This window comes from Trichosurus vulpecula, chromosome 1, assembly GCF_011100635.1.
Source record: "Trichosurus vulpecula isolate mTriVul1 chromosome 1, mTriVul1.pri, whole genome shotgun sequence".
NCBI lineage: Eukaryota > Metazoa > Chordata > Mammalia > Diprotodontia > Phalangeridae > Trichosurus > Trichosurus vulpecula.
The window spans coordinates 416112520-416136816 of NC_050573.1; the positions used below are offsets into that span (position 1 = coordinate 416112520).

Genomic DNA, 24297 nt, shown 5'->3' on the forward strand with positions numbered 1-24297 from the left:
TTCAATCAACAAAAAAAATCAGCTATGTTATTATTCTGCACTTGCTATGGCTAAAAATGAATCAATACATTTTAGAAAGTTTTTTTATATACAAAGTTTGATTTAAAATGACTGTGACGGGGGCAGCTAGGTGGCGCAGTGAGTAGAGCACCGGCCCTGGAGTCAGGAGGACCTGAGTTCAAATCCAGCCTCAGACACTTGACACATGTACTAGCTGTGTGACCTTGGGCAAGTCACTTAACCCCAATTGCCCTGCCAAAGAGCAAAAAAAAAGAAAAAAGAAAAAAAAATAAAATGACTGTGATGCTTAAAAGGTTCACCAAAAAACCTCATTTTCTGAAAGCTATAGTTCAACAAATTCTAATAAATATCTAATTAAGTGTCTACTATGTGCCAGTCACTCCCCTGTTGGTTCATTGAGGATTCATTGTATCAGAACGTTCCCTAATTATCAAAGAAGGCTTTTTGTTTAAAAATACTTAAGGGTCAATGGAATTTATTATTAAGATATTAATGGGCTGGGATTAGGAGAAGCAGTCTTCATAATGTTGATACTGAAGGGAAACAACTACAAATTCTGGTTTTCTTGCATCTCTCTCATTTCTCTTCCCAATTTTTCCTCTACTTCTCTTAATTGGTTTTCCAAATCCTTTTTGAGCTCTTCCATGGCCTGAGACCGATTCATATTTTTCTTGGAGGCTTTTGATGTGGCTCTTTGACTTTGTTGACCTCTTCTGGCTGTATGTTTTGGTCTTCTTTGTCACCAAAGAAAGATTCCAAAGTCTGAGTCTGAATCTGAGACCGTTTTCACTGCCTGGCCATGTTCCCAGCCAACTACTTGACCCTTGAGTTTTTTGTTGGGGTACTACTGCATGTAGAGTAGAGAGTACTTTGTCCCAAGCTTTAGGGTCCAAGCACTGCTATTTTCAGAGCTCCTTCTACACAGCAAGCTCTGCCACAGCAGCGCTCCTTCTCCCCCAAAAACCCCAACCAGGATTGTGGCCCAGATCCAGGCAGGACAAAGCAGGCTTTGCACTCCTGCTCTAATCTGCCGCTTAATTCCTCCCACCTGGTGAGCCTGGGGCCAGAGGCAACTGCAGCTGTAGCTCTGGAAGAAGCCTCAGAGCTGCACCACCTCTGCCGCCCCTGGGGGGGTGGCTGACTGTGAACTCTTTTCGCTCTGTCCCAGCAGCTTTTCCCACTAACCTTCTCTGTTGTCTTTGGTGTTTGTGGGTTGAGAAGTCTGGTAACTGCCACAGCTCACTGATTCAGGGCCCTAAGGCTTGTTCCGCCCGGCTCCCCATCTGGTTGGTCCAGGCTCAGCCCACACTGGGCTCTGTTCCACTCCACTCCCAGCTCTGTGAGATAGACCCTTCCCAGCGACCATCCAGGCTGTCCTGGGCTGGAGCCGTGCTTCCCTTTGCTATTTCGTGGGTTCTGAAGCTCTAGAATTTGTTCAGAGCCATTTTTATAGGTGTTTTGAGGGATCTGGGGGGGAGCTTAAGCAAGTCCCTGCTTTCTGGCTGCCATCTTGGCTCCGCCCCTTCAACAACTACAAATTCTGAAATATAAGACTATTTGTTTTGATTGCTGGCACTGGGCCATCCTCCACTCCTAATTTATGGTCCTTTCATCCTCATTTAGCTGGGGAGGTGGCAGGTATGGACAGGAACTCTGTGAACATTAACCATCTTTGATACTTATTAACTTAAATCTGGGCACACAATGATTGTTTCACAGTTTTTTATTATGAATTCTATGAATATAAATGGAATGTTGACCTTTTTCCCTTTAGACATTGCTTTTTAAAGAATTTGCCTCTTTCTCTGTTCTTTAGCTACTGATATGATTCTTCTCTTCCTCCCTCCTCCTTTCTATCCGCTTTCTTCACCTGCTAATTTTATTTTATTTCTTTTGCCTTGATCAATTAATTAATCAGTAAATATTTATTAAGCACTTACTACATGCTAGGAACTTTGCTAAGTGCTGGGGGTACAAAAAGACAAAAGAAAGCCTCTGACCTCAAGAAACTTTAGAAAGTGAGCAATATGCAAGATAAATTGCAAATAATTAGCAGAGGAAAATCACTAGAATTAAATTGGAGAAGACTTCCAGAAGATGGGATTTTAGTTGGAATTTAAAGGAAGCCAGGAAGTCAGGCAGAGTGGAAGAAGGAGAGCATTCTAGGCATGAGAAACAGCAGGGGAAAATGTCCAGAGCTCAGAGATGGAGTATCATATTCATGGAACAGCCAGGAGGCCAGTGTTACTGGACTGAGGAATACATGTAAGGGAATAAGGTGTAAGAAGACTGGAAAGGTAGGAGAGGGTTAGGTTGGTTACGAAGGGTTTTGAATAGCAAATAGAACATTGTTTTATTTGGCTCTGTAGGCAACAGGAAGCCATTGGAGTTTATTGAATAGCAGGGGTAACATGATGTAGCAACAATTTGCTAGCAGCTACTGTGGCTATGTAAGACCAACAACAACCAGCACACAGAAGGCTGCTAACATAGGTTCTTTGATCTGCTTTTTCTAAGGAAAGCAACTTTAAGGGGTTAACAGTCTCAGTTTAATGAAACATACATGTATCATTCGCTTAGTTCTGGGGGAAAAGATCAGCCCCCTGCACTTCAAGGCAAATACAAACAGAAATTACAAACATCAACAGACAGACCTTGTCTGATTCAAATCACAATACATAGTTACCAGAGAATTACCAACATCTATCTGGGTTGCAAAGATGGGGGCAGTTACGGCTTGCCCAGAGTCTCAACACTCCTTCCATGAGTATGCCCCAAAAGTCAAACACCAAGTTCCTCTCAGTTATATCTTGTTCAGAGCCCTGAGGGCTCCAACCTCACCCAGGCTGGGTGTGTGAAAGTTCCCCATCCCCAGTATCACATCATATACAAGTCAATGATTCCTGATCGCCTCAGTGCTGAGAAATACTCCATGACAAAGATGGCAAAAGGCATATTTGAGAGATGTTGCAGAGGTGAAATTTCTTGGCAGCTGCTTGGATATGTGGAATGAGAGATAATGAGGAATCGAGGATTACTCCTGGGTTGTAAGCCTCAGGGACTGGGAAGATGGCGTTGCTCTCTACAGTAACAGGGAAGGGTTTAGACATAAAAGATAATTAGTTCCATTTGGGACTTGTTGAGTTTACTTGTCGACTTGACATCTAGTTCAAGATGTCTGAAAGTTGGTGAATGCATATGTGAGAAACGCGGTTTTGGGGATCACTGGACTTCCTAGGCAGGGCCAAAGTCCTGAGGAAGAACCCTGTGATAATCCCTAAGGAAGGCTGTGCAGACCACAGGACTCCCAGGGGAAGGCCAAGTGGTGCCCCCCCTTAATCTGTGGGGATCACAGGGCTCCTAGGGGTCAGACCCTAAGGAGAACCCAAGTGATGGCCCCTTAGAATGGCGGTAAGGTCACAAAGCTCCCAAGGCAGGGCTGGAAGACCCAAGTGATGTTCCCTTAAGAAGGCTGTGCAGACCACAGGGTTCCCCAAGGGAATCTGGAGTGGTACCCTCTTAACAACGCAGTGGGGAAATCACAGGACACCCCAAAGCAAGATCTGGGAATAAGCCCAAGAGGAGCTTCCGCTGCTCATTGCTTTCCTTCGCTTGACCTTAGGAAGATCCATGTGATTTGCCCATTCTCACCCAAAGAACTCAGGGTCAAAGTGGGCAGAGGAAGGCATTTTATTATGCTCCTTGAGAGAATGGGTATAGTGCTCACTAGAACACTCACACTGATACAGCTGCAGGAGCAGGGGGAACCATTCCCTCCAATCCTGCTAGAGTTATGGTTAGTTTACAATCTTTATTTTTTACATAGTTTTCCTAGGTTATACAGTTTATATAGGTAGGATAATAGGGATACAGAAGCAAAAGTGAAGTTAATTAGATTTTCCTTGTCTTAGTTTAGGATTAAACTACATTCTTTTACTTCCCCTACTTTCCCTCTTTAACATATGCAAACTATGCAAATAAGTAGGCCTGGATTCTTGACCAAGACCAGATCCTAGATAAGCTTGAACTGGTTCAAGCGGTTTGGCCTCTCTAATTCCCCTGACTGCCTTCTCAAAAAGCATGTGCATGCGTACAAGCCTCTGACCTCTCACCTGACTGACCTTGAGACCTGATTTCTGCTAAAGTACAACTTTAGTTCCGTGGAAACAAAACTCCTCCTCCCATTTTTTACACATAGGTTCCCTCTGCCCAGTTTCCATATAGGTCTCTTACTCCTTCAGCTTTTGTAACCTTATATTCCACTGTTAATCACTGTGGACGTATTTCTGTAATCCATTTTCTTTATTATTTCATTTTTATTTTTTAAAATACATTTTTGTTAAGACTGGTTGTTTTTATAACACCTATACTTCCCAATGTATACTTCCTTTCTTCCTTTTCCTCATAACAAAGAAGAAAAAAAAGATCAGCAAAACCAACAACAGAGACTATCCTTCTTTTTACTTGTACCCCCAATGCTTGGCATATTGCCTGGCACATAGTAAGCACTTAAGAACTCATTCCTTCCTTCTTGCCTTCCTGCCTTCCTCCCTCCCTCCCTTCCTGCCTGACTCCCTCCCTTCTTTCCTTCCTACCTTCCTTCCTTCTTCCCTTCCTTCCTTCCTACTTTCCTTCCTACTTTCTTTCCTTCCTTCATTCCTTCCTGCCTGCCTGCCTTCCTTCCTTCCTACTTTCCTTCCTACCTTCCTTCCTTCCTACTTTCCTTCCTTCCTTCCTGCCTGCCTGCCTGCCTTCCTTCCTACTTTTCTTCCTTCCTTCCTTCCTTCCTGGCTGCCTGCCTTCCTTCCTACCTTCCTTCCTTCCTTCCTTCTTTCCTTCTTTCCTTCCTTTCTTCCTGCCTTCTTTCCTACCTTCCTTCCTTCCTTCCTTCTATCTATTGCTCAGTCAACAAAAAAACATTTACTAAGCATGTACTATGTGCTAGGCACTATTATGTGAATACGAATTCAAAAGAGAAAGATAGCCTCTGCCCTTAAGGACCTTATAATCTAATAGAGGAAGACTACACACAGAAGTGGGGTGAAAAGAAGGCACCCAGTGTGCATGGTGGGGCATGTTGGAGAAGTCCAGAGGTATGCATCCACATAGTAAATGAAGAGATTACTGGCCTGGGGCCCTCCTTAAATGGAAGTTCTAAGAGGAGCTCCCCAGGAGTAAGAGACCCCGGGGCAGAGGATACTGATGAGATGTCTATTTCAGGATTGTTCTTCTAGTCTATCACCTTTCTGATAAGAGGTGGGTGGAATGCTTCATCATTGGTCATCCAACTGAGTCATGGCCGGTCTTAGCATTGATTAAAGTTTCAAGTCTTTTAGAGTTATTTTTCTTTGCAGTTCTGCAGCCATTATGGAAATTGTTCTATTGCTTCTGCTCATTTGACTCTCCGTCAATCATATAAGTCTTTCTGAGTTTATCTGAATCCATTCTTTGTGTCATTTCTCAGAGTGCAGTAATATTCCGTTTACGTTTATATAATTTTTTCAGCCATTCCCAAATTGATGGGTACCCACTTAGTTCCTAGTTCTTTGCTGCAACGACAGCAACAAAATGTTGATATAGATATTTTGTACTTATTGATCCTTTCCCTCTTTCATTTATTTGGATTATATATCTAAGACTGGTATATTGGGTCAAAGGGTGAACTTATGTGATCCTGACTGTAATTCCTTGGGTACTTGGATTTTTCTTTCTGGCTGTTTGCAGTGTTTTTCTTTGACTTGTGACCTCAACATTTTTTTCCCTATGGTTTTCTTTGCTCCTCTCCACCCCCTACCAGAGTTGACTATGGATTCTTTCTATTTTGACTTCAATCAGTGCTTTTGGCAATTCTGGGAAGTTTTTATTTATGACTTCTTAAAATGTTATATTTGGATGGTTGTTTTTCTAATCATGATATTCAAGGAGGCAGATAGATGATTCTTAAATTGTCTCTTCTTAATCTGTTTTCCAGGTCAGTTGTTTTTGTAGTATTTTACATTTTCTGCTAATCTTTTGAATTTATTCTAATATTGTTTTGTGGAACCATTAGGTAAATCTTCTTATGAAGAATGTTTTTAAAGGCTTGTACAAGGGACCAATAATAATTGTTACTGTTATTCTTGGTTAGAATTCAAGAAATTATCTCTTTTTGTGTGATGCTACTAGGGTTAGAGCATAAGTGGACTACATAACCCAGTCAATTCTGCTTTTTTTTTTGACACCTATCCCCAGGTCCAAATTGAAATGACAACATTAAAGTTCAGGAAATCAGTAATTTTTAAGTTATCACTATATTTAACTATCACTCTAATAGGACATTGTAGTTTGGATTGAATAAGCTTTCAATGGGACTGGATTATTAACATAAAAGAAATGGTCACACAATCCTTATCGAGGTTGTAACGGGTCATTTCAGGATATTGTGGGTGAGGTAAGCGGGGGGGTCCCCTGGAGGACTCACGTATCTCCCTCTTTCCACTTACATTTTTATGTGAATTTGGAGTTTTTCAAGCTGCACCACTTTGGAAGTTATCTGTCTCAGATTTGGGCAAGGACAAGACTACCAATAGCAATTCTTATACCCAAAAGGCCAATCAGTCAGTAAGCATTTATTAAATGCTTATTATGTACCAGGCACTGTGTTAAGCACTAGGGATACAAAGAAAGGATAAAAAAATGGATTTTGTCCTCAGCTAACTCCCAGTCTAATAACGGCCATGCTCTTTCATGAGTTTTTAGTTATAGTTGTAGTTATATATAAATTCATTGAAAGAAATTGTGGAGAAATTGTGGCCTTCAAACCCCCTCTGAAGGCCAGGGGCTGAACTAACTTTACCTACTGTAAGTCTGGCTGTAGAGAAGTAAACTGGGGATGAACTCATATATTTCCTTTCTTTAACTCAGAAGCTATGGCCTAGCTATAAGTGTGTGTGTGTGTGTGCGTGCTGGGGATAGGAAGAAGATGAGGGCAATTCTTGCCCAAAGACCAAGTTACCTCTTAGTGCAGGGGGTTTTAACCTGTGGTCCATGACCTTAAAAATTATATATTTTGAAATCCTTTGTATTTTGTTTTTTTTTATTTTACACATTTAAAGCTTTTTTTTTCTGAAAAGGGGTCTGTTAGCTCTACTAGACTGCTAAAGAAGTCCATGACACACAAATACAATAGTTTTTAACTATTGCCATAATGCTATTAGGTTCTTTTCAGAGGCAAATTTAAGCTTTCTAACCATTTAGAGAATCCATTGAGTTGAAATAATTCCAATTTTTTTCTTCATATCAGATTTCTGTGAGAATATCCTAAAGAAAATTAGTTGGTATAATAAAACAATTCCCTAAAAACAAATCTTCCCATGATGTGAACTCTTGCATAGCCTCAGAATTTTCCTTCATGAGAATTCTATATAGGCACTCCTGGGAATCAGTTCCCCTAAGATACTAATAGCTGATATTTATATAGCTCTTACTGTGTGTCAGGAACTGTGGTAAGTACTTTACAATTGTTATCTCATGTAATCCTCACAAGGACCCTAGGAGATAGGTACTTTATTATCCTTACTTTACAGATGAGGAAACTGGGGCAAATGGGTTAAATAGCTTGCTAAGGTCCACACAACCAATAAGTATCTGAGACTGGACTTGAACTCTGGTCTCCCTGACTCCTGGACCAGCACTGACATTGATTTAATTGATTTCAACATCAGGAGTGTCCAGATTCTTTCAGTAGTGGCCAGAAAACATTTTGTGGGCAGCATGAATTTTTTGATGAAGTTTATTATTTATTTATTATTATTATTTATTATTTATTTATTGAGCATACTATGGGGAACTCCAGTTGTGGGAGTTTCTAACTACATGGACAGGATATGACTTAGTAGATAAATCTCAGTAAATTGCCAGGGACACATAGGTTACATGACTTGCCTACAGTTACAGTTAGTAATTGTCTGAGGCAGGATTTGAGTACAGTGGAAAGAACATTCCAATGGAAAGATCACAGATGCTGGAGGCAAAGGACATGAGTTCAAATCCCACCTGTGATTACTTAAGACAAAGTCACTCAGCCTCCCATTTCCATCATCTGTAAAATGGTAGGGCTGTGCCAGAAGGCCTTTGAAGTCCCTGAGAGCTCCAGATTGGTGAACCTATGAGCCTAATCTAGGTCTTTCTGACTCCAAGCCCAATGGGCAAGCCCTTAACCCTGGGTGCCTCAGTATGGTAGCTCTTCAAAAATACAGATTCTGGAAATCCAGTTTAATTAGTTTTATTTATGCAAAATTGTGTAGTTGCAAGCATAGTGTAGTCATGGATCAGTTTTAATGAAGTTACTAAGGCTTTAACGGATAGCTATTTTCTGCTAGTGGAGGTGTAGTCAGACTGGGCACATTTCAATCCTAACTCCTGGTTGTCATTGATGGTGGCTCTAAGCTTTGGTTTCAACAGTTTTAATGTATTTTTACAGTGGACAAGAGTTTAGCCCTATGAGCACAAATTAAAAGTAGATAAGTTTAACTTTTTAAATTAAAATTTGGAGGTGAAAAGGGGCTTTCCTTAAGTTTAGGCAGAAGACATTTGTCCCACAAGCTATATGTTGGACCTCTGGGTTCTACATGTATATTTGGAGTTACTAAATTTGTTAACAGGAAGTGCAAGAAGTAGCTGATTTAATCACAATGTATTGTGAGCCAGAAACAAGGCATAACATTGAGATTCATGTCACAACTTCCTCGAACTTGTGTTGATTTTCTCTGCTTGTCTATGAGTAATATCAGCATCTGCCTCAGCAGCAAGCTGAGCTCATTATTAGTAGTGACTCAAAAACTGTCCAGACATAACACTGGGATAATTTGGATAAACAGGGACCGAAAGTTAAATGCATAAATTGCTTCTCTTGTTCTAACAATGACTAGTGTTTACTTGTCCTTAAAAGAGGTTTGTAAAAATCCTAGTGAACATAAGGCTGGCGTGACTAATGATAACAGTTCATATTTACATGGTGCATTAATGTTTGTAAACTGATTCACAACCATGAACTCATTTGATACTCAGAACAACCCTGTAAGGTTATATATCATTATTATCCCCGTTTTGCAGATGGAACTGAGGCTTAGAGAGAGTAAGTAACTTACCTAAGGTCACACAGCTAGTAAATATTTATATGGGATTTAAATTCAGGTCTTCCTTACTCCAAGTTTAGCTATCAAGTTTACTATGGCATACTGCCTTTCCAGGATATACATAATTATATATGAAATTGTTCGTGTCACAGATTTTGAATTATGAAATATTTAATTTCTAGTGTATATCATAATTAAAGCAGAAGTAGATATGTGTGAGACTTTTGGATATAGTAATAAGAAAGAGAAGACTATATATATTAAGACTATATGTTAAGTCCAAAAATATAATAACAAGAAGATTACTATATAACAGATTACAAACTAAACCAAGATGATAAAAATATAACTAACAAGGAGCTACCAAGCTAGAAATGATTACCTAGCTTTCCTTTATAACTTAGATTTCCTAAATTATTATGATACATGCTTGTATGATCATAATTCAGGATGCATGATCATAATTTAGGAAATGAGAGATCATTCAGTTATCAGAAATCAGTAATGTAGCAAATTAGTGATCAAATGATCACTACTTTGATGCAAAGGTCCTACGTGACAGTAAAATGTACATTTGTCTCATTGTTGTCTCATTGTGCGATTCTTCAAGAACTGCAGAAAATAGGAATCAATTTTTATACTCTCTTATTTATAGTATCCATTCCCCCATTCCCCTGAGGCTGCATCCTTTTCAAGAGATAATATCTCTATCATGTGCTCATGGATTGCTAGACAGAGCTAGGAGAAGTCACGCAAATAATTTAGATAACAAAAATACAAATTCATATATTTAAATCACCCAGTGTCAACTGGGACCTCACTATAGCAAGGCCATCCTTTATTCTTCCCTAATTGATTCTCTATCCCACTCCCCACTGTTGTAACCCTTCTCTCATCTCCTGGAGTCCACTAGACTGGATAATACCCCTCAGAATCTAAAATCCCTAAGACTCTTTCAAGACTCAGCCCAAGTGCCGTGATCAAGGCAATGATCCAAGACAATTCCAAAGGACCCATGATAAAAAATACTCCACCTCCAGAAAGAGAAGTGATGAGCTCAGTGCAGATTGAAATGTTCTTTATTTTTCTTGCTTTTTTTTCCCCCAACATGGCTAATATGGAAATATAGTTTGCATGACTTTACATGTATAATTGATATCATGTTGCTTGCCTTCTCAATGGATGGGGGAGGGGATTAGGGAGGGAGAGAATTTGGAATTCAATTTTTTTAATGAATGTTAAGAAATAAAAACACAAAGGAAAATGAATGTCAATATCCTTTAAAAGAAAAACTCAGCTCAAGCATAGCTTTCTGCCTTACCTGATTCCCCAGCTAGTAATGCCTCACTCCCAACAAATTACCTTAATTACCTTTGGTTTATTTGTTGTGTGTGGTCTATATACCTACAAATGTACAAGCTGTCTTCTTGGAAAAATGTGAACTACTTTGTTTTTAGAAATTTTTTTCAATTAACAAGCATTTATTTGCTTTCCCTCCTATCTCCTCCCTCCTCCATGGGGAAAAAAAATAAATAAAAAAGGAAAACAAATACATTTTAACATATATGCATAGTCGAGCAAAACAAATTACCACACTGTCCATGTTTAAAAAGCATGTCTCATTCTCTATCTTGAGTCCATCATTTCTCTGTCAGGAGTTGGGTAGCATGCTTCATCATCAAGTCCTGCGGAATTACTGGTGATGGTATTGATTAGAGTTCTTAAGTCTTTCAGAGTGGTTTTTCTTTCTAATGTAATTACTGTATAAAATGTATAAGCTCCTTTAATAAGAAGTTTCATTTTATTTAGTATATCTAGTGCTTGGCACATGGTAGATAATTGATTAATAAGAATAATAAAAATAATAGCTAATATTTACATAGTACTTACTATATGCAAGGTACCGTGCAAAATGCTTTACAAATATCATCTCATTTAATTTTCACAATAGCCCTGGAAGGCAGGTGATATTATTATCCCAATTTTACAGATGAGGAAACTGAGTCAAATAGAGGTTAAAAGACTTGCCAAGGACACACAGTAAGTGTCTGAGGCTCATTGGAATTTAGGTCTTCCAGACTTCTTGCCCAATGCTCTATCTACTGCACCAACTAGCTGCTTTAATTATTGATTGAATGATTAATTGGTAGTAGTAGTAGTTTATGTATTAAATTCATGGTGCAAGTATCCCATCACCAAAAACTAAATGAACTTTTTCTCCTTCCTTTTACCCCTCACCCTCTGATTCTATGTGGCTTAGTACTTTCGGTCTGGCTAGGAACAGGTAGCCAAAGAGACCTCCCATCAGACTCTTTGTGCTCAGAATAGTCTAACTCTGTTTTGCTATCTAAGAAAGAAATAACCAGTTCATGAATTTTGTAATTCCTGTAAACCATTGAAAAAGTTTAAGATTGATATAGATATTACACAGATTAGCCCTTCCCTGCTTCCCTATTTGTATCACAAAGGTATTTGTTTCAGTGAGCTATATTGAAATCTTAAAGAATAGGAGAAGAGGTTAGACAGCCACAGCCTGCAGGGAGATATTTATAAGACTCTGTAGATTATGGGTTTGGATCTACCTACATCACCATAAAATAACGTTTGTGACTAAAGAGGGTATTTAGAATTCCGGTGGGGGTGGGAAGATTGGCTGTGTTGTTTGTAGTCTGTATAATCACTGTTTCCTCACAAGATAATTGAATAGTAAGTGTTATTTAAAATACTCCTGGAGGAATTCCCAGTCCTACTTTAGGAAACGGAAGGCTATATCTTGAGATTCTCTTTTCTTTTTGGCAACTTCATGTATAATTTCTCTTTCAACTCTTGTGGGGCTAAGATACAGTTTAATCCAATAATTGAAAATGTAGCAGGGCCTCATCAAGGGCCTTCAAGACATCAGTTAACACTATAAAATGTTAGAGACAAAACACTTGCTTATATCCTAGCATATAGTAGTCACTTATGGATTAATTGATTGAACGATTGATTGATCCTGTCTGACTAATAATTCTTTAAAATGTCACAATTCTGTCTGAGTAATGAGTGGTGATTTCGTAAACTCTTGTAAGGACTAAACTTATCAGGAATCTGGATTTATAGAACCGTGGGGGTGGCCATGAGGCAGAAGGAGTGGAATGTGTACTAGGAACCTTCTTCCAATAAAGGAAATATCAGATGGTCTTTTCAATTTTCATTCTGAGAGTCAGACATGTCGTTCAGTGATTTAATCTGCAAAGCTATTTGTTTTGTTTTTGTGATTCAGCATATTTGAGGTATGTGAGTCATATAGTTCAAGGTCAAAATAGTGAGGAAGACTCTGTTGCTCTTTGATACTTATTAAGATACCTCATTTTCTTAAAATGATAAGTAATATTTATCCAAAACTGTCAGCAAGCATTATCCATAATGGGGATAAGCTAGAAACCTTCCTAATACAATCAGGGGTGAAGCAAGGATCCCCATTATTACCTCTATTATTTAATATTGTACTACAAATGTTAACTGTAACAATAAGAGAAGAAAAATAAAGGAATTAGAATAGGCAATGAGGAAACAAAACTATCACTCTTTGCAGATGATATGATGTTACACTTAGAAAATCGTATAGAATCAACTAAAAAATTAACAACTTTAGCAAAGTTGCAGGATACAAAATAAGCCCACATAAATCATCAGCATTTCTATATATTATCAACAAAGTCCATCAGCAAGAGATAGAAAAAGAAATTCCATTTAAAATAACTGTAGACAATATAAAATACTTGGGTGTCTACCTGCCAAGACAAACCTGGGAAGTATATGAACACAACTATATAACACTTTTTACAGAAATAAAGTCAAATCTAAACAATTGGAAAAATCTTAATTACTCATGGGTAGGCTGAACCAATATAATAAAAATGCCTTTTCTACCTAAGTTAATCTATTTATTCAGTGTCATACCAAACCAGGGATGGGGAACCTGCAGCCTCAAGACCACATATGGCCCTCTAGATCCTCAAGTGTGGCCTTTTGATTGAATCCAAACTTCACAGAACAAATCCCCTTAATAGAAGTATTTGTTCTGTAAAACTTGGACTCTGTCAAAAGGCCATACCATTCCCCCCGACCTGTACTAAACTATCAAAAAGATATGTTATAGAGCTAGAAAAAATAATAAAATTTTCCTGGAAGAACAAAAGCTCAAGGATATCAAGGGAATCAGTGAAAAAAATGTAAAAGAAAGTGGTCTAGCTGTACCAGATCTCAAATTGTATTATAAAGCAGTAATTATCAAAACACTCAAGGACTGGCTGAGAAATAAAGTGGTGAGTCAGTGCAATAGATTAGGTACAAATTACATCACAGTAAATGACTGTAGTAATCTAGTATAATATAAATGCAAAGATCCAAGCTTTTGGAACAAAAACTCATTATTTGACAAAAACTACTGGGAAAACTGTAAAACAGTGTGGCAGAAACTAGATATAGACTAACATCTCACACCATATACCAAGATAAAGTCAAAATGGGTACATGATTTACATATAAAGGGTGATACCGTAAGCTAATTAAGAAAGCACAGAATAATTTATCTGTCAGGTTTGTGGATAAGGAAAGAATTTAGGACCAAAGAAGATATAGAGAGCATTACAAAACATAAAATAGATAACTTTGATTATATGAAGTAAAGTTTTTGCACAAACAAAACCAATGAAATCAAAATTATAAGGAAAGCAGAAAACTGGGGGAATTTTTTACAAGTATCTCTGATAAAGGCCTCATTTCTCAAATATATTGGGAACTGAATCAAATTTATAAAAAAAATACAACTATTCCCCAACTGATAGTCAAAGAATGTGAATAGGCAGTTTTCAGATAAAGAAATCAAAGCTATCTATAGTCACATGAAAAAATGCTCTAAATAGCTATTGGTCAGAGAAATGCAAATGAAAACAACTCTGAGGTACCACCTCACACCTGTCAGAGTGGCTAATATCACAAAACAGTAAAATGTTGGATATTGGAGGGGATGTGGGAAAACTGAGACACTAATGCCCTATTGGTGTAGTTGTGAACTGAGCCAACCATTTTGGAGAGCAATTTGGAACTATGCACAAAGGGCTATAAAACTGTGCATACCCTTTGATTCAGCAATAGCACTGCTAGGTCTATAACCCAAAGACATACACAAAAAGGGAAAAGGACCTATTTGTACAAAAATATTTGTAGCAGCTCTTTTTTGTGGTGGCTGAGAAGGGAAATGAAAGGGATACCCATCAATAGACAAATGGTAAACAAGCTGTGATATATGATTGTAATGGAATATTATTGTGCTATAAGAAATGATAAGCAGGATAATTTCAGAAAAACCTGGAAAGACTTACATGAACTGATGCATAGGGAAGCGAACAGAACCAGAAGATTGTACACAGTAACAGCAATACTGTATGATGAAGAATTGTGAATGACTTCACTATTCTCAGCAATACAATGATCCAAGGTGATCCCAAAGGACCAGTGATGAAGTATACCATTCGCCTCCAGAGGAAGAACTGATATTGATTGAACACAGACTGAAACATGCTATTTTTCATTTTCTTCCTTTCATTTTTTTTTCTTTTGAGTCTTCTTATACAAAATGATTGATATGGAAATGTTATACATAATTACACCTGTATAACCTATATCTGATTGCTTACTGTCTCAGAGAGGGAGGAGGAGAGGGAATGATAGAATTTGGAACTCAAAATTTTAAATAAAAATGTTTTTAAAAAAGCTCATTTTCTAGAAAGAATACAAAAGATGCCTTGTATAATAATAATAATAATAATAATAATAATAATAGAGGTTTATGTAGTCTCTTCCCTTCAAGGTACTATAAATGCTTTCTCATGTCTCACATTGATTTTAAAAGGACTTGGAGAATAAATATACTCGAGTAAATTCTATTGAATATTAGAAGTGGGGAGTGTGAAGAAATGCTATTAGTGTTAGAAACCTGAGCTCATTATTCTAGTTCAATGCACTATTCTATGCATTATGCTGACATCATAATGACCTTTTTCATAAGATGAGAACCAGCAGGCACAGAGGAAAGAGTACCAACTCTGGAGTTAGAGAATCTGGGTTCAAAACTTACAGCTACTACTTCCTAGCGATGTGGCCTTGGCTATCCATTTAACCTTTTGAGGCTTCTATTTTCCTTTTAATAAAATGAGTAGGTTAGAATAGATATTCTTTGAAGCACTTTCTAGCTCTATCTGTGATCTTATGAAATAAGTCAATTTTCAATCCTTTATAGCAGATCAGTAGCAAATCCTTAAAGGTCCCATCACAGAGGCCTGGGATAGAGCAGAATTACTGGAATGTCTGTTGCCCCTTTTCTGAAACAGAAAAGGGCCTTTTTAATCAACAATACTTGAGGGAGTTAGACTATAGTGATGATCTCCCAATTCCAGTTCTAAATAAATCCATGACTCTATGATATTTTTATTCCTAAAAATATAAAATAGGCAACTAATTTAACAGAAGGTGGCATTACCTTTCAGATAAGAGGTAATGTTGGCCATTCTCAGCATGTTTTGAGAAACAGAAAAGAATTTTATATATGGAAAAAGTTCCAGAGAGATTGTTGAGAGTTTTTTTTTACAATATGAGACTTTACATGTTCATCTGAAGCCATAAATAAAAAAATATATTGCACACATAAATGATCTTTGGCCAGTGCTTGACATTGATTTCCTACATCAGTAAGCAATTGAAAGTTAACAAATCATACCTTCTAGGCTTTTTTCCTGCCAATAACTTAATCGTCTGTCGATTATTATAACTATCATGATCTCTATCCATTTATTTTAAAATTATTCCTTTTTGCACGTTTAATTCATAATGATCCTTTATGTCTTTACATCATAGTCATTTGTCACTACCCTCCTCCTAGTGAAACTTCAGTTATCAAAAAGAAACAATTAAGCAAGAATGTGAACTACAGAAACTTTGTCTGACGTATTTTATCCTAGTAGTCTTCCACCTCTATGCTGTGAGGTAGATGTGTTTTATCTCTTTTCTAGGACCCTATGTATTCTTCATTTACCAAAATTTGATTTCCTTTTGGTCATCTTTTCACTGATAATTGCATTGCACAGTATGTTTTGAAGAAATATATATATATATGTATAATCTATCTAGTTTGGTTTATTTCATTCTACTTTAGTCTGTATATATCTCCTCCTGTTTTTCTGAATTCCTCATATTTTGCATTTTCTTGCTGCATAGTATTCCGTTACATTAACATACCATATATTCTCTTAGCTATTTCCCAGTTGATGACTATTCTAGCCTGTCTTAAAAATGGCTTTTAATTAAATTAAGATGGTCTCAAAGTATTTCACTTCATTATGGTAAGGAAGAGGCTTGCAATGATAAAATAAACACGTTTTAAAGTTCTGTGTTTTGTAGAATTCTGTTTTGTTTACAATTTCACAGTTTTTCTTAACACTTTCTTCTTTCTTTTTTCCAAGGCAAAAAAGTTAAAATGACTTACGCAGTCTAGACTAGTCATTTCCATTCTCTAATGAAAGCCTCCAAAGTTCTGTGGCAGTACAGTTGTATGGTCTTTGGTCAGCAAAGGTCTTTTTTTGATGGCTAAGAGAAAATTGTAACTAATTAGGTTGGAATTGGCCTTATTCATTAATTTAAAGCCTGAAATATAGGCATTTTCAATTTTTGTTTTATTTTCAGTTCATCCTTAGGAATAAATAGCTTCATATTTTATATACAATAAAAGAAAAAAATCCTTTATTTTTAGGTTGCTTGTTGGCTCACCATGGAGTGGTTTTCCAGAAAACAGAATGGGAGATATCTACAAATGTCCTGTCAACTTACCCAGCACCATGTGTGAAAAATTGAATTTACAAAGTAAGTTGCAGTGAGTACCATGATTCTTGAAAATACTGAAGGTGCAGTTGTTATAATTCAGAATGGTGAAAGAAAACAGCAGATAGAGACAAGACCTCGTTGCAAATGCAAATGAATATTTTCCTTATTTTCTTAGTTTGGGATCCAAAATGCGTGAGCAGCTCCCCAAACTGAATTCCAAGATACTGAGTTTATTAGATGTAGGAGGAAGGTATACAGTTTATTGTTTTGCTTATCCCTCTTTTTTGTTGTTAGATGCTAGTATGCGCCAGATTCCATCTGACTACAAATTAATTCTTGATTACATTAGCTACCTTACATTTGTAATGATCTGGGGCCACCTACCCTCACATCTCTAAGTCCTTTTGTCTCCATTAGGGTTCTGCCCATCTTATCCTGAGTCTTGGGAAGCCAGAAGTGGTACCAAGTCTAGAGAGAAAGTTCAGAACAGACACAGGGAATAAATGAATTTGTTTGTATGTAGAGCTTTGCAAAAGTAGAATTGGTTGCCTCAGTAGGTAGTGGTTTCCTGTTCTTCAAAGAAAACCTGGATAACCACTTGGTGGGTGTGATGTAGGGGTGATTTGTTCCGGTAGGGCAAGGGTTCTTAACCTGAGATTTGTAAACTTCTCTGTGTTTTTAAAAATTATATTTTTGATGACTGTATTTCAATATCATTGGTTTCCTTTATAATCCTACATATTTTACACACATAAAAACATTATTGTGAAAAGGGGTCCATTGATTTCCCCATACTACCAAAGTGGTCCAAGATACAGACAAAAAAGGTTAAAAACTCCTGATAGGGGCAGCTAGGTGGTGCAGTGAATAGAGCACCAGCCCAGGAGTCAGGAGGACCTGAGTTCAGATCTGGCCTCAGACACTTGACACACTTACTACCTGTGTGACCTTGGGCAAGTCACATAACCCCGATTGCCCTGCCTTCCCCCCTCAAAAAACCCCAAAAAACCAAAAAATAACTCCTAATGTGTTAGGCTAAAAAGGCCCTTCTAAATCTGTGAGTCTATGTCTTTCTTTGTGTTCATACATACACTAAACTTAATGGATTTTGGATTAAACACTAGGTATCTTCTCTGTCTCTGAACTTTTAAAAAATTAAGACTTAATTGAGATAATATGAATGAATTCTAGCCTAAGACTAAGATAGGTAAAGTGATAAATTACAAAAGATTATAATAATAGCATGTATTTAATACTTTAAAGTTACAGAACACCTTACAAATATAATTTCATTTCATCCTCACAACAGTCCTGAAAGTAGGCAGATTGTTATCTCTATTTAAAAGATGAAAAACTGAGGCAGACTGAGGTTAAATAACTTGCCCAGAGTCACACAGCTAGTCAGTGTCTAAGGCTGGATTTGAATTTAAATCTTCCTGAATCCAGGTCCAGCAGTCTCTCTGTTGCACAACTCAACAACTGCATTAAATTGAAAACTCATCACTCCCCCCCCCCAAATGACACTCATAGTTATAATTTATGGTCCCAATCCTGTCAAGTATGTTATTTTCTTATGATCTGGCCCATTAAATGATGTTTCATTATTTAGGTCACCAGGGAGCAGCTAATAGTTTAATCTGTAATTTAATATTATAACACTCCCCTGGGATTCAGCCAAGTGCTGACTGCTTATTTATACCTATGTGAATGAAGTAGGTGCTTAAATGTGTTTGACGATGGTGAAAATACTTTTCAAGCCTCGAGCCATTGTTTCAAATTGTATGAGTTGGCTCTGTTTCCACAGTGGCAAGATGAAGCATGTTCAAAGTGAACTGACTGATTTATATTGGTTTGGTCTAAAATATCACAGGGGAATTGAAAGTTGGTCACAGCATTGGATCTTGACTGTCCTGTTCCACTTTTCAGTTATTCAGCCAAGAGTTGACATTTTTCAAAATGTTTTTATTGAATGTTACTTTTTCTTTTGACTTTTTATATTTTGACATGTCAGTCAGTTCTCGGTGAATAGTATCCCCTATATTGCTTTAACATTTAAAATGTAGAAAAGCAACACTCTCTGATAAAGTAATTATGACTGACAACACTGGCAACTTTATACTCTCATAGGTACTATTTGTTAATAGAATGGAAAAATGTGTATATTAGCCTTGATAAGCTGGGTGTAACATTTTCCACTCTATTTGACTTGAAATCTCTTACCTTTTAGTGTTGCCTTTATTTACATTATGTTAGTCTTTTTATATAATGTTCATTTAGTTTTTTGATGGTACAATCCCTAAAAGGGCTTCAAAGATGAATCAGACATTAATAAATGAAAGGGGAAAATGTGCTTACCTTGTGCCAAGTATTGTGCTGAATATTTTGGCTACAAATAGAAAATTGAATCCTTGCTTTCAAGGAGCTCACATTCTATAAGGGAAGTGACATATATAAGAGGTTTCACCTGCAAGCAGATGGAATGGTCCAGTAGTCCCCAGGGTGCAGTGGCAATGATATTTATTTCATTGACAGAATCTGATCTCTCAAAGATGTTGAACCCTTTGACAGTGCCAGATTTGGTGGCGAGAACTTTCTTTTCTGAGTCTTTAGTAACTGTGGCTTCTGAAAGTAATGCACGACAACACAGGATAGGCAGTTGCCATCTGGCATCTTCGCAGAAGTTGCTTCCCTGGATAGATCATAGCTACAGGGACGGGGCTGAAAGCAGGAGTCTGGGGTCCCTGCTATTCAAAGAGATCTTCAGCTAAGTGGTGACATTGGTGGCAATTGGTGCTGGTGGTGCTGAGGAGGGTGGGCCAGGGTAGAAGCAGACCTAGTAATCTGGTTGTTATTGTTGTTGTTGTGTTGTTTTATCATGTCTGACTCTTTGTGACTCCATTTGGAGTCTTCTTGACAAAGATAACAGAGTGGTTTGCCATTTCCTTCTCCAGCTTATTTTACAAATGAGGAAACTGAGGAAGACAGGGTTAAGTGACTTGCCAAGGATCACACAGCTAGTAAATATCTGAGGCCACATTCGAATTCAGGAACTTGAGTCTTCCTGACTTTAGGCTTGGCACTCTATCTACTGTACCACCTTTAGGTAACACTGCTTTTCTCAGATCTATTCCCACATGGTCAGGAATCATAGAGTCTTATTGTCAAAAATGATTTCAAAGGTCCTCTAGGACAACCAGTAACTGAACAGATATGTCTTCTGTGATATGTCCCTAATGAGTGGTCAGCTAACATCTAGTTGAAGGCCTCTGTGGTTGGGAACTCTTTGCCTCCTGAGGCAATCCATTTGATTTTCAAACTAGTTTAATTATTAGAATATTTTCTTCATATATGTCAGAAATCTGCATTTCTTCACTGTCTTTTTTTTAGCTTATAAGTGCCTTTGGCATAGGGGATACCCCTTTATTTCCATATTCCACTCAGGAGTTATAGCCTACCAAATTTTAGGTATATTTATAAAGTTAAGCTTTTATCTTCTTAAACTTAGATGTCCAGTTTTTTGTTGACATTTGAGGTCATGGGTATTTACTATTATCCTTCTTTTTGGATGTTGTGTTCTATAAATTAGTGGGCCTTTCCATAATATTTTCCTCTATTCTGTAGCTGCTATTCTTTATTGTATCTAGGTGGCATAGTGAATAAAGTGTGGCCTTTGGACTCAGGAAGACTTGAATTCCAATCTTGTCTTAGATATTTATTTGTCATGAGATTCTGGTCAAATTGGTTTACTTCTCTAATACTCCATTTCCCCATCTATAGGATAATAATAGTACTTTCACAAGATGTCTGTGAAAATCAAATGATATAATTCATAGAAAGTACTTTGAAATTTTTAAATCATTATATAAATGTCAGCTATTATTAATATCTGACTTAAAGGTCATATGTGGGTAATCTCTTCATTTAAAGCCCTCAAAGTATCAAGAGACATCATATAAATATATGTGTATATATTTCTTATGTGTGCATCTATTTATATGTATACACATACATGCATGTATATGTGTGTATGCATATGTATGTGTATGAGAGATATACATGTATGTATGCATGTATACATGCATACATATACATACTTATATATCTTAAGCTCTGGAACACAAATCTGCATCCCATTTTCTGATACCATCATCTTAACCAATTGTTTACTTCTTAGCCATAGAGAAACTTAGATGTAGCTTAATGGGAGAGGTAAGGTGTGAATTGATAAGTGCATATGGGAGCTCAGAGGAAGGGTGTTACTTTTAGGGTAGTTTTCAAGGAGGGTATTGTGGGTAGAGAAAACAGTGGGAGCAGTGACATGGAGGAAGAACACTGGGTAGTTTGGAGATAGATAAATAGCTCATTTTGGCTGTCACATAAGGTCCATGAATGAGAGTCATAAGACTGGAGACGTATTTGAGGCCAAATTGTGGGAGGCTTTACTACCATACGTAATAGTACCACATTTGTTTGTTAGACAGTGGAAAGCCATAGAAGTTTTCTTAATAGAGTCATGATATGATCAGAGCTGTGCTTTAGGAAAATGATCTGGCAACACCTAAGATGAATTAGAGGCAGTTACTGTGGAGATAGTTAGGTATGTATTCCTCTGAACTGGGATTCATAGGGTTGAGGAGTAATGTGAGAGAAAAAAGAAACAGATGTGAAAGACTGTAAAAATCTATAATCGTCAGAACTTTGCATTGGCTGTAGGGTATGAGGGAAAAGGAAGAACTCCCCAAAAATAATGGTTCCAAGGTTTCTAGCCTGAATTGACTGGGAGAGTTAGGGGGGGAGAGAGAGAGAGAGAGAGAGAGAGACAGACAGACAGACAGACACAGAGACACAGACACAGAGACAAACAGAGACAGAGACACAGAGGGAGAGAGACAATGAATAACAATTGGTGTGAATCTGTGTGTGTGTGTGTGTGTGTGTGTGTGTGTGTGTGTGTGTGTGTGTGTTGGGGGTTGGGTGGGGTGAGACAAGGAAGATATTAAGTTCCTTTTTGGATCTGGCCTGCATCCAGCCTGTTGCATGTATTCTACTGGATTTGGTACTACAAATTACCATTTTAGCCTATCTAGGAGTCAGGCAATGGACTTGGATGTGTTTTCTAAATGACTTTAACAAAACTGGTGGAAACTTAATGGTTTCTCTCTGTTAATTTTTCCCTTTAACAGCTGTAACGAGCATTCCAAATGTTACTGAGATAAAAACAAATATGAGCCTTGGCTTGACACTTACACGGAACTTGGGAACTGGAGGGTTTCTGGTAAGTTTCAACTTTTATTTCCTTGTACATTTTTTAAAAAGGGATGATTTAGTCAGTTTTTCTATTGATCAAATTCTAGGATTCAAACACCCAAGGGTCTCCTTTTTTTATTTTTACAATGCTATTCGTGTTTCAAGTGTTAAATGGAACATAACTATGTTCAGCGTCCAAACATTTCAGGACATTTAGACAAACTGATTGTTAAACCTAACTCCAGTTTGTGTAGAGAAAAGGAAAAATGAAGTAATATTCCCTCCTAATATTCAGATTGGGCTCAAGGATTTGGGGGGAATGATAGCATCTCTTCTCTTACTCTTCACCACTGGGTCCCAGGGACCCTTGCCTGTATAGGACATTTGGAAGTCAGCACTATTCTTTTTGAAAGTATATGGCAAGGTTCTTCATTCCATCTGCTTTGTGTTCTCTGACATAATCTAATTTAATATTGATTGGTGAGAGCATTTCTCATGCTTTTATCCATGACTCTGGTTAGGGTATTTATTCTACTGTTTTTAAAATTGCTATGAGCAATACTGGCCAATCCAAACCATCCCATGTCATCAGCTAAGAACAGACTTCTCATTGGCAAAGACCTTCTGTCCTCCCAATCTGAGTTGGAATAAGGATGACTTCTCATATCCATGTATAATAAACTATTTAGAATTGCTATGCATGAAGACTGCTACACACAGTCAAACCCTTAATACTAAACAAAGGAAAATAGAGGGATTATTTTCATCCTTTGAGTCTATGAAAAGAAGAATAAAAAGAAATGAGAAGATAGTAGTGAGGTCAATGGTCGCTAGAGGATATAACTACGAGTATTTGGGGAAAACAGGAAGAGATTTAATGAAATGCTTAAGGGTGGGTCATCACCTTAATCCTAGCTAAAATGATGTAAGGTTCAAATGAAAACAGTGAAAGAATTAAAGGTAGGGGCATGTGGCAGGTGGAAGGGGAGAGAGCAATGGAGGAAAAAAATAAAGATAAACCAGAGAGGAATGAGAGCATTTGAGAGAGAAATACGTGATTGAAAAGGAGGAAAAGAAGAGTGTGGTCAGGGTGGACACAAAAGCTGTTGAGGTCACTGTATTCCTTTGGATCCCAGACAGCACCTAAAACACTGCTGGAAAGCAAAGAGTTTTCTAACATGATAGTAAGACTCTCTTCATTGGTGTTGTCAATCCAATTGTTTCCCCTCAGCTGTTACAGTGAAGTCTTCTTGTGTTATGATTTTATGGGGCTGAGACTTTTTACCCCATGTAGAGAAGAGAGCTTGCACAGAATTTACCCCCTGAACTGGCAGGTTGGTATAGCTTAATGGAAGATGTAGACAATATTACTTAAGAGTTTCTGTGAACATTTATGAGGCACAATTTAAATTTGGAGAATAGTCCATTTTTTCCCTAAAAATGTTTGGACTTGCTAGTATATGAATATTATTAAATTTTTAAAAAATTTAGTAATTAGCATCAGCTTATTCCTGTGTCTGGTCAGTGAGTGTCCAGGAAAGAGAAGTGAACAGTAGGAGATAATTCCCAAGGTTTCCTTTGTCAATCTTGAGAATATGTTGGAAATAAATACTTCTCACTTAATATAGCAATCACAGAGTTAGTTTTACTTATATACCTAAAGTATTATATATTTAATACTTTACAGAATAGACTATAGAGAAATTATATCAGTGATAACTGGGAAAATAACATGGAAATTAAATTAATTTGAGTAACAGATCTGCATGCAAAAATGAGGTCAACTCATGAGTATTACTGGTCTGTAAATCAAATTCTCTGTTTTCCAGAGTATTGTTTTCATTTGAAACTTTGGCAGCCTTTTCATTTCTAAAGTGGAATATTCAGCTCTGTTACTATCCAAGTTCAAATATTTTGGTTTAAAATTACTGAACATAGCTTTCTCTGTTTAAATGATATTCTGCAACACTTGCTGTGACACTTGCATTTGAGTAGGTTTCAATTAGTGATCTTTGTTTTGTTACCCTTGGTAGATTAAAAAATGTTTTTT

The 24297-nt window shown here is 37.3% G+C and overlaps 1 protein-coding gene across 1 annotated transcript in view; it reads left to right on the forward strand.

Moving 5' to 3' along the window:
- ITGA2 (integrin subunit alpha 2) overlaps window positions 1–24297 on the forward strand; it is a 147897-nt gene that overhangs the window by 30310 nt on the left and 93290 nt on the right. The window contains exons 3-4 of the mRNA XM_036761894.1: window positions 16930–17039; window positions 22184–22275. Of these exons, the coding sequence (XP_036617789.1) occupies window positions 16930–17039; window positions 22184–22275 (202 nt within the window). The remainder of the gene's footprint in view (window positions 1–16929; window positions 17040–22183; window positions 22276–24297) is intronic.